The sequence below is a fragment of the Ylistrum balloti genome, unplaced genomic scaffold, assembly GCF_031769215.1.
Source record: "Ylistrum balloti isolate Yb309-2 unplaced genomic scaffold, AGI_CSIRO_Ybal_v1 Utg369966, whole genome shotgun sequence".
NCBI classification, from domain to species: Eukaryota; Metazoa; Mollusca; class Bivalvia; order Pectinida; family Pectinidae; genus Ylistrum; species Ylistrum balloti.
The window spans coordinates 303285-315642 of NW_026782061.1; the positions used below are offsets into that span (position 1 = coordinate 303285).

Below are 12358 nucleotides of genomic sequence, written 5' to 3' on the forward strand. Positions count from 1 at the left end.
GAACATGGCTATGAGCTAAAAGTCTGCATCATTTTTTAAGCACTGACATACACAACGATTTACACACATTAGCTGCCCTGTTTAAAGCTGTCTGGTAGTTTAAACGAAGCAATGTGTTTTCGATTTTTTAATGTCTTAAAATATACACATTTTTAAACTTTCTGTTGTGGAATTTACAAAGTAATTTGCTGTTTGTTTTTTTTTCACCGTCGATATTGACTCGAAAGATAAAGTAGCTTACGAAAGCAAAATAGCGTGTTTCGGAATCAGATGTTCAAGGTAATGTGTGGTCTAGAAATACAACATTCGAGAAATTGAAAGTCACAGGTAAACAATGTCCCAGACAACAGATATTTCTAAAAAAAAAAGATAGACCGGAAATCGAAAAATGTAATGTTCCGATGATCAAAATTGCATAACTTAAATTTTATGAAATTGAAATGTGGAAGAGTTCTAGAAATAAAGTGCTTCGCAACGCTTGTGCTTCGGCATTCGCAAAATTAGTTGTTTCGGAAATCAGGTGATCACGATTTTTGGTTCAGTAGCTTTTCTAGCTCCACGTTGCTAATTCAGTTTTAAAATTCTATAGTTTCAATTCTTTTTGGAACGTTTTAGGGTGAATATGGTGATCCGATCTTTTAGTGAAGTAGAATCCGCGTCTGTCTAAACTTAATGTCAACTTTACGATGTATTACGTCGATAAAACAGCAGGCAATGATCAGACAAAAACTATCTTTTGTATAACAGTATATATCCGAGGTAATTAGTAATTAATTCATCATAAATCCTAAACTGAAGATTACAACGATCTGAAAAACGCTAGATCTGAAAATGCATGCTGTGCTGTGTACATATTCTCTAAAACAGATGAAACAACTCCCGTAAAGGACGTGGAAAGGTGTTGCATCACCTGCCCGACCATGTGGGGTTTCCTCGGGTACTCCGGTTTCCTCCCACAGTAAGTCCCATTACGCGGTTTCATCCGGGCCAACAAATTGTCATTTTGAGAGCTGTTTATATATGGCTGAATGAATTCAAGAACGAAAAGGTTGAAAACGTCAACGAGAAGACAGATTTCCAGTCATAGAAGTGTCATAAATGGATATCGCTACTGTTAAAACAGTCATCTTCCTGCTATACGTGCATCGGGTCTTGTGGTTGACAGTTCAGAAAGTAGAACTGATCGCATTCTGAACAAGAGATAATCAAATACATGTTTTTCTATATGCTTCCCCTTATTTGGGGAAAATAACCCGAACATCTGAAAAGTGTAAATATCAGTAACACAAACACTGATCGCTAAAGCATGAAAGAGAACAAAGAACATTTATAAGGTCATTTATGTCTGCCTAACGATTAGACATCTTTCAGAGAAGGGAAGTTAAAAAACGTATGTAAACAATGGACAAGCGCCTATGAAAAGACAATTACCAAAAAGGTGTTGACTTATATAATATATATAAACTTTATTTATTTTACAACAATTGCGAAACAAGTTATGTCAACTTATACTAATCACTCTTGTTGGCCCGGATGTAAGCGCGCGAGGGGTCTTATTGTGGGAGGAAACCGGAGTACCCGGGGAAAACCCACATGGTCGGGCAGGTGACCCCTTACCTTTTCACGTCCGTTCCGGGAATCGAACCCCGGTCGGCTTGGTGAAAGGCGAGTGCGGTAACACTGCGCCACCGGACTTATATCCAATTCGTATTAAGACAATGCCTCACCGAAGAAGCAATGCATTGATTGTGTTTCTGAAGTGAATGAAAAAAAAAAACAGGAAAATACCAAAATGTCAACATAATCATAATCAAAACTAAGAAACTAAGACACAATAAGAATACTCCCTGTCCGCAAACAAAGAAAAGTCGCCACTTTGTTAGTATTATCAACTTTGTAAAGAGGTGTAGTCGTGACTCAGGGAGTGAATTTGAAGTCCTCTCTAAAAAGAAATTACAATTCTGTCTGTAGAATATTTAAAATTCCCACCGAAGTTAGCTTTAGGTTTCATATACTAAGTAATGGTTTACCGTTTATATGGAAATTTTAATTAAAATTCTCTAAGCTAAGGGCTGTAACTCTTGAAAAAAATTAATTGACCATTATCTAATCTGTAATTGACTTGCACAAGAATTATACAACAACATACTAAATTACTGTTACATATCTTTATCTGGTAAAGAGTAAATGAACAGTAACGAAACTGACACGGAATGACAGACAATGGTAAATAACCATGAAATGGCAGGGACATAAAAAGTGATAAAATAAAAAAAAGGCGAAGTTTTTATCATTGTATAAAGTATTAAGAGTGATTTTGATACTCGCGCTGTCAAAGGAGGAGGGAGAATTGGTAAAACGATTTGTTATGTTTCGTTCTTATAAAGGAGACCCATTACCAATCCAGAAAATATGTTTGTTGTTTTCTTTTCCTATCACACATCCTACTCTTCTGAATTATATATAGTTTAGCCAAAAGGATACTTAGAGATCATTCAAATGAATCAAACTTCCACAAGGATAGCTTTGTGTCCGATGTTGAAAACCCACAGAACTTGTGATGTTTAGACAAACAGCTAGAACATACAAAATAGCTGACGCAAGTATGACGCAAAACCGTATGAGTAACAAAGATGAATACGAGAACAACACTAGACCGAAGAGTTTTCATTTTTTCCCCCAGAAAACCCGCGATATGAAAGAAAATTATTATGTTTGATGAAACATTCGTTAAGATCTCGAATCTGGGCTTAAATTAGCTACGTTTACATGTAATTGATCATTTATTGAGCATATTAAGACCTTTTCGACAACACTTAATTATCAGAGAAAAATCACACATCGAATATCGAACGTTTGCGTTTCATTGTAAACAGTTAAATATTACTGAAGCTATCGCTATTGGTTTCACTAGAAATCTAACAAATGATATATTTTTAAAAAAGTAAAACATGTTTGATGACGTCATACAGAAATGCATTATTATGTATTAAGGCCATCTGTTAGATGATCGTCTCCAACTTTGTTAATCCAAACATTTTTAACAGTGTTTGAGAGATCCAAACAGTATCCAAATTAAAACAGCCAAAGACTATTTTAGATCTACATCAATACGTATTTGTTTGTTTTTGTTTTTTTTTTTTTTTTTTGGGGGGGGGGGGGGGGGGATCTGTTTTTCTATTCAATGAAAAATAAAATAAAATCATTTTGATGATTGCTTCCTTTGTTTGTAAAATTTGATCATAAAAATAATCTTTTCTTGATAACAATGATAACAGAAGGAGCTCTTTCTAGATAAACCGCTTCAATTCACGATGTACTCGGAGTGCACTTTGGTCACAATTGACAAAACTATCTATTCCAGTCTTAATTCAATTCCGACTTGATATTTGTAAACACAAAATTTTAACGCTATTTATCAATATAACCTGCTTTCTCACATCGTTTACAAAGAAATCTGTATTAGCTTCACGTCTCTCTTCCTAGCTAGTGGTATAAAGTTACGTCTAAAATTGTTGGGGATACAAACGCACAGCTGTTAATATAAGTGAGAGGATTTGAGGCATAAACATGAAGACAAGCAGCTAATTATCTGTCTGTGGATAACCTTGACCTGCATCGCGTAATAAAAAAAGTACTATAAACTTCACAATGATTTTTGTTTGATTTTAAGAATAGATAAAAATATATAAACAAAATTACACGTAGCAAGAAAAAGATAAAAACAAAACAAAATATATATATATACAAAAATCATCTGTTATTTTGTAAAAACATTTAGGGAGTATCTCGTTTTGAAAATATTGGTAGAAGATACACAAAGATAACCAGACTTCACCTCTACCGAAATGTTAATTTTCAAGACATGGATAATTTCCTGGTGTAGGTTGGTGTAGATTTTTAATTGTTTTTCTATATGGTTTTCCATGTCGCCTTTGTTCAAACAAAAATAAATACTTGCACGCGCCCAAAATGAAAGTGTTGCTATCAGGAGGTTTTGTATTTCCACTGGTAAAATTAATTTACCAAATTATTTCATAACGTTTTGTTAACCAATGACGATTTACGTTGAACGAGAATAAATAAGTACACACATTATTGTTTTAATTGGAACTTTGTTGACGTCATAATGTCTATTGCATTTCCGCTGCGATTTTCGTGATTAAGCACTTGTTATGAAAACTCTGACAGATTCATATCTAAAACTTGAAAATAGGTTAACAGAGTTTAAAGGAGGGGTTCATCCTTCAGGCTAGACATTACCGGTTCGCCCGAAGGTGACATCAAGTGTACCATTCAATATGGAATTAATTTTTATCTCCGCATTTCAAGTACTCAACATATCAATATTGTTTGATGATAAAGGAATAATGTAACAGAAAACATGATGGAATGAAACATCTGTGTTCTTCCGCAGTACCGTATCTTCTGTTGTAAACAATTATATAAGTATAAAATTATTCTTATTTGAAAAACAAGATACCGTCAAACAAACATGAATGTCCTCTTCCCTGTGCATATTAGTATAGCTTTTGGGCAAAATCATTTTTTTTATATTAAAACTGATATTGACTTTTAAACTCTGAAACATACACTCATCATTAAGTGAATGATTTCTACACAGTTTAATCAAACACTCATTGACGTAAGAGTGATATAACAAAATGGCTTCTCTGTGCAAAGTATTCGTGACCTTAACCTTGACCACAAAACCATGAAACAAACACATCTGAGGTTTATTCTACGTGACTGTTGCAAAATTGATTACCTCTTTAGAAATAAAGTAGATAGCAGAGGCGACCTTGACCCTTGACCTTTAAACCTTGAAATACGATTTCATATCAGAAGTAATACGCAACTGACATTTATAAAAAAAATTATCAAACCTCAGCTCCTGAATTAAAGTTGTTTTCTTTATTTAGCATGCGAATATACAATAATTAGGGATATTAAAGCAAAGACGAGATGAAATCATAAAATATGGCAAAGAAATGATAACTATTTATAAAGAATAACATATTCTTCTGTGGTAAATCTACCCAAAAGTTACCCATCGATATTCATTTTCATTATTTCCGGTGCTTGATATCGTGATACCTATAAAGTACCGATAATGCATAAAGTTTTTAGTCTGTGAATTATAAACATTGTAATACTTCACCGCGTGAAGCATGTCAACAACATTCCTATCAAACATCACTATTAAAGCTGAATTAAAGTTTTCCCATGTTCGGCTCGCACATGGTATACGTGTTGATAGTGGTATATTTTTTCGTTTGATTTCATCCATTTTGTTTTGTTTTTTATAGAGTACTACTAACTAAAGCGTGAACCAGGGATTATCTATGTCTTAACCCTTGTATCCTCTCAATTTCTTATTTCTGGTCATTGTTATATAATTAGTGACGTAATATCATTAGCAGTGTTCCTGGTCTATAAATATAAGGAGACGAATTAACATTGATATTATGTACTTGTTTCTGGGGTTTTTGTATATTATGTGTGACAATGTATTAAAAGAAAAATATATAAACAAATCGATTCGGAAAAAAAATATTGAAGAAAAATTCATTTTAGTACGACAAAGCCTCCCCCTTAGAATCAGCAGATTTCCATACAATCAGTTTAGGACAAATATATATACAATCTATTCGAACAGATTTTAACAATGCAATGTGGCTTTGCTAGGGCGCAGTATAGCTACCGATAATTTGGTGTTGGTCTTCATTGCTTTCGACGTTTCCCGAACAATGTGAGCTAGGTGGTCTGGTAAAATATATGTAAACGGAGGTTTAAGAAAATTCCTGTGTTATTGTGAAGATGTTTGAAGATTATTTTTGTCCTGTGTACGAGTATATGTTGGAATAACAGATTCAACTGGCTCAAACAGAATCTGAAGCATAGCTTGAAATTACCTGAAATAGACACACGCAGTTCGTATCAGTTTTAATGGATATCATACTAAACAGAGATTTGTCAGCTTTACGATTCAAAGTGATAAACTAGCAAAATACCATGTATACTTTCATAATTCAAAACCATTAAGCTGACAGAACTTCTCTATACACAGATTACAAATGATTGCCGTCATAAAACATAGATATTTCAGTGGGAAGGAAAAAAATTAAAAAACAAATACTTATAGGTAGACTGCCAAATGTGATGTAAGCGGATCACATGAAAGTATGTTGTGAATATGCTGTGGAAAGTCAATTATGTTATGTTTCGACATACAACACCGTCAAAGACTGTCCAAGCCATTTCTATATACTCAGAAACAAATTTACATGTCAGCGTCCGAAATAACCGCGTCACTTATAACTGACATTAATGATAAACGATGTCATGATAATTTATTTCGAAGTTTGAACACATCAAAAAAGTAAGTATGGAACATTTTCATTATTTCATACATTCATTGAGGACTACTAAAAGTGCATCATATTTTAAAGGCCATTGTCTACAACAAATTACTTATATTTACATCCAAAAGTACTACAATTACAACATATTTGCGCCCATTTATACTACAAATTACATTATATTTAAGCCTACAGGTACCATAAATTAATTTTTTTTACGCCACAAGTACAGTTCTACAAATTACATTGTGTTTACATCCAAAAGTACTACAAATTGCATTACATTCACGTCGATAAGCATAAGAAACGTTTTATTTTTCTCAGTCATTATGTCTTGTATAGAAGAATGGCCACTGATCTATACTTACAATGATATACAGCAAGCTAACATTATTAATTTTTCACGTGTACCAAAAATGTTACCAAAGTAGGTGATATTTTAACCTATTTTACCGACTATCACTGCTTGTATTACCTGACAGATTTCATCCGTCGTTGATGTGGGCATGACCGACCTCGTGACATTTCTGCACGTGAACCTACCTGAAGCGAACTCCATGATATATATACATGTGGTTTAGTACCAATTATGCTTCAGTTCGTGTCAGCGTTGCTTTTCCCGCTCGGGATTCGAACCCCGGGTGAAAGGCGACCGCATTAAAATTGTGCTACCCGACCATCTGCTTTTCAGAAACTACTTTATATAAAGAGTTCGGAAAGAAAGTAACGTAGACATTGCTCAAGATATGTTAGGTAGTAAGTACAAAGAGGATTATCAAGATTTCCATATATCTTTAGACCGTTTTACATTATAGCTATATAACATAATGCGATCTGAATTTATTATAAAAAAAACCCGAAAATGTCAATAATAGCCTTATGTTGTGGTAGAATGTATCGCGCGTTTTATCTCTATATCATTCTTCATCATTATATAATTCTTCCTCACTATGATATTCTTTATCACTATATTCTTCTTCTCTCTATCATTTTTCATCTCTATATCATTTTTCATCACTATATCATTTTTCATCACTATATTATTTTTCATCACTATATCATTTTTCATCACTATATTATTTTTCATCACAATATTATTTTTCATCACTGTATTATTTTTCATCTTTATATCATTTTACATCAATATATCATTATTCATCACTATATCATTTTTCATCACTATATCATTTTTCATCACTATATTATTTTTCATCACTATATCATTTTTCATCACTATATTATTTTTCATCACTATATCATTTTTCATCACTATATCATTTTTCATCCTATATTATTTTTCATCACTATATCATTTTTCATCACTATATTATTTTTCATCACTATATCATTTTTCATCACTATATCATTTTTCATCACTATATTATTTTTCATCACAATATTATTTTTCATCACTGTATTATTTTTCATCTTTATATCATTTTACATCAATATATCATTATTCATCACTGTATTGTTCCTCCTTAATCTGGAGCAACAGAGTTCACAACCAAAAGAAAATATTTACTGAGGAGGCCGAGTCTGGTAAAAAAAAAAACTCAAGATGACAATAATGATATTATGATATGCTTATCACTACTGTACGTGGTGTTGTGATGCTTTCTTGAAAGAATTGGACGCTCTTGAAAGCGAGTATGCAGACTTCGAAAAAGTCATGCCGTTAACGAGAGAGAGAAACAAAAACAGCACAAAACAGTCATTTTAACGGATTGTTCATTAGCACATCAAAGTTTGAAATGTTTAAAGTTAGTTATCATATGTGTTATTCGTACGGAACCGTAACAAAAACAGAAACAAATGGACTGACAAAAAGACCGATAAATGACAAATGAAACAATGATAGATTTATAGATATTGTATTGTGTTAGGATGAAGAGGTTCTTTCAAAGTTAACAGTGCTCTGGAATGGTTCATGATCTCATTTAAATGAGAGACCAATCGACAGGTGTACCATGTAAGTATGTCAAATGGCCACTTCACAGCGGTATGATCTCTAGACAGCTCAAACAGGGTAACCGGAACGTTGTATGTAGTCTCAATTCTAGATAAATGTTTTAAGTATACATAATCATATTTTAATGAACACTTGCACTTTTTGCGTCTACAGGTAACGACGAAACATGTAATATATTAGTAAGCATAAAAATATATTGCTTTACTTCACATGTGTGCTGTTGTAGAACGAAACTTTGCATACGATAAAAGGATATTTTCTCATGGTTATATAACTACCAAACTTATAAATATCTTTATAATAGGTTTGTAATCTTGGTCTCCTGAAATTCAATTATATTTCCGTCTGTACCCCCCCTTTTTTTTTGTAAAACTCCGTTCGGAACACAATTAATACTAAGTTCGGAACACCATTAATATTCCTTTCGGATTACTCTAACCTATTTTACCATCTCACCCAACAATCCACTTTACTATTTCTTCCTTCTCTTCAATTTCTTTCTCTTTAAATTTCTTATCCCTAATAAAGTTCTATTTCATTTCTTCATTTCTGTATGTTGATGTCAATTTATGGTTGTGTGTGTGTGTGTGTGTTTATGCATGTGTGCATGGGTGCATTTCAAACAAAAGTTTACTGTGATATCTATGAATCATAAGGTTTCATAATAGTAAAGAAAGTATGAATCTTGATTTGATGATGATGATGATGAATTGTTGAATGTGGATGATGATGATGATGCATTATTTAGTATGTACAATAATCATGATAGTAATATTGATTGTGATATATATGTTGAAATGGATGATGAGGAAGATTATCATGTTTTTGAGGATGATGATGATGATGATGATGATGATGATGATGCATTATTTAGTGTGTAACATAATAATATTGATTGTGATATATGAGGATTATCATGTATGGTGATAATAATAATAATAATAATAACAATGATCATGTGCATTGTTGAATGTTGATGATGATGTTGATGATTCTTTTGAATGGAGTGTTCTTGTTTGACACACAATGACTATATATGCACCTGTGGTTGGATGTGTGAGAGGGTGTGAGTGTATTTGTCCTGTTCAACATGTAAAATCTTGAAAAATAAAAAATTATATAAAAAAAAAAAAAAAAAATATTCCTTTCGGAACACTATCCATTCGTAACACAAGTAATATTTCAGTTTGGGAAAATATCGTATTTTAGAGATTCACAAGTTGTGTATTTTGCATAGTCTTAAACTTATACAAAAATGCACAGAAAATGAGTGGTTTATGTAAACCTTCGTTTTTAACAGGTTTGTTCCGTACAAATCTTGACTCCGTATTTTTGTTAACTGTCAACATGACCGGTCCAGGTGATGTTGTGCCACATTGCTTTGAAATACAGATAATTAAAACCATAATATAAATGATTAATAAAACACTTACCAACTTCTTCCTCCATGTCTAATATTTGATCCATCAGTTCCTCCCGAGTCTCCCCGGGGGAGGACACGCCCTCCGCCGGTAACCCCGGAACGACAGGCTTGGCGAGTGAAGGAAAAGAGGCAGGACTAGGTAGTGGTGTATCAACCCGAGGGCGGGAACTGCCAGCTGATATTGTACCGGTGCCACCGGGAGAACTGGCGCGCTTATCATTGTAAGCACAGGGATCGCGTAAATCCAAAACACTCGGCCTCTGTTGTTGTAGCAAATCACGTGATGAATCATGTGATATATCATATGACGAAGATTTTAATTGTTCAGTTTTAGTTCCTGTTTTACTTGTGTAATCATACGAAGGAGTTAAAGGTCTATGTTTTTCAAGTTGATTTATTTTCAGCTGAAGGGCTCGTAATTTCTCATCCTTCACGCTTTCACAATCGTCAGGGGAAGCTGTAGCTTTTGTCGATTGTTTCTGAAACTCTGACACAGGGGAACTCTTGTCTTCCTTATTGTCTTTTCTTCCACCTGTCAGTCGAATCACTTTGTCCTTTAAGATGCTATTCTCCTGTTGAATATTTTCCAACTGTTTCTTCAACTCTACGTTAACTGGATAATGTTCCCCTTCTAGGGATCTACTCTTTTTTAATCTCGATTGTCGAGTCTGTAATACACACTGAGCATTTAAACGCTCAATTTCTCTCTCTTTTTCAATAATTTTCCAACGCAGTTCATCTGCTTCTATTTTCATGTCTTTAAGTTTATCTTCATAATAATAATTTGGGGACGACGGTTCGGGTAACACATTTAACAAAATTTCCTTTTGACGAAGCTCCTCGGATAACTTACCACATTCGTTCAATAAATTTTGATTATCCTCTTCCAAATCATGAAACTTTTTCTTCAGAACACTTAATTCTTGATTGTTCAAATCAAGATGAACTTTCAACTCTGCTTCCTCTTTCGTTACAGGGGAGCCCATTACCTCTTTACCTTTCGTAGCTTGTGCGGCAGACATTTTCTTTAACTGGATACTTAGATTTTCGTTCTCTTCTTCGAGTTCCTCTAATTTTCTCCTTGACGTCTTTGCTTCTTCTTCCATGAGTTCTAACTGGTCTTTCAGGTCTGTTTCTCGTTCCATACTATCATAAAGATCTTTCATCAGTTGCGAACTGTCCATTTCCTGGCTACCTTGTTTCCCCATGCGTCCCAATATAATCTGGAATGACAAAATGAGATATCATATTTCATGCATTTTATATAACCCCTGTCTGTTACATGGACGTCATCAAAAGTATCTGTAAAGTTAGGTGACCTATTGTTTAGGAAACACGATGAGAAATTGCGTAGTTTCTCGCCAGAAGTTGTAATGTGCTATTTTAAGCATAGACGGATAATCCTTTCTCTGACATTGCGTGGAAGTGGGCTGCTAAAATTATTGGTAATATAAGATATTCGGAATGTCTCGTCCTTTCAGTTGGCAATAGAAAACTTTTAGAAAGTGGACTGTCAAAATGATCAGTGGCGTAAATGACCGCGTTTACCGGGGAAAGATACGAAGAGTGTGGCATCGTGGTATCAGGTATCATCATTGAGAGGGAAATGTTACGGCCATGGAATCGGCGGATGGGGAAGCTTGGTTTTCTGAGTTCTCCACAAGGAAAAGAGAGAGAGAGAGAGAGAGAGAGAGAGAGAGAGAGAGAGAGAGAGAGAGAGAGAGAGAGAGAGAGAGAGAGAGAGAGAGAGAGAGAGAGAGAGAGAGAGAGAGAGAGAGAGAGAGTCTTTGTGAGAGAGAGAGAGAGAGAGAGAGATGACCAGTCTTTGTGATAAAAAAGAGAGAGAGGGGGGGGGGGAGGGTTGACGTTGTTGTTGTTGTTGTTGTTGTAGTTGATGGCTTTCTTTCCTTGATATCATTTACAAAGTGATGCCAACGCCGATCAGTAGAACTTTTTTTTTAGAAAACTCTGTAATAATCTTTTCAGATGATACAACGTTGAGAATTATGCAACTTGGAATGCTTGAATGTGACGTGCTGTGTAATTCTAATTGAACACTAGTGGACAATATTATTTTTTTAATACACAGAGATCCTTAGAGAAGTACCAGCAGAGTATCCCAGGGACCTGTGAAAGGGGTAAGCGTCTTCTGCTCCATCGACGGCACCGTTCTTTGAATTAAAAATTAGAAAGTGACAAAGAAAATGTCAGCCATAATCATGAGTAAGTTTAACTTCATATCACAAAAAGAAACTAATATGAAAATTCTTAGAAGCCTAAACAGCTAAATTTTCAGTTTATTAATAATATTATGTATAAGTTACTGTCTGTGGATCTGTATTGCGTAGTCTTGCTTACAATATTTTTGTCCATGAAATTCGTGACACTGAACATCATGCGAGAGTTCCGCCACATGCTATCCGCAGCGGGTGGGGGAAGTGTCTTGCCGTAGGAACATAACAACAACAGTACAGGATAATATATGATCGCAACTTCTTGAGAAACACAAACCTTCCTCATTTCTCACGTTTGGTTTCAATAAATTGTTTTGTTTTTTACGGGATTTTATGTCATCGCAACAGTCAGGGTCGGATGAGGACG

General features: G+C 34.3%; 1 protein-coding gene across 2 annotated transcripts in view; it reads right to left on the reverse strand.

Moving 5' to 3' along the window:
• The window catches only part of LOC132547643 (uncharacterized), a 122657-nt gene that overhangs the window by 75462 nt on the left and 34837 nt on the right, over nucleotides 1–12358 (reverse strand). For both annotated transcript variants that reach the window (XM_060211426.1, XM_060211427.1), the window contains exon 3: nucleotides 9768–10980. In XM_060211426.1, coding sequence (XP_060067409.1) covers nucleotides 9768–10980 — 1213 coding nt within the window. The remainder of the gene's footprint in view (nucleotides 1–9767; nucleotides 10981–12358) is intronic.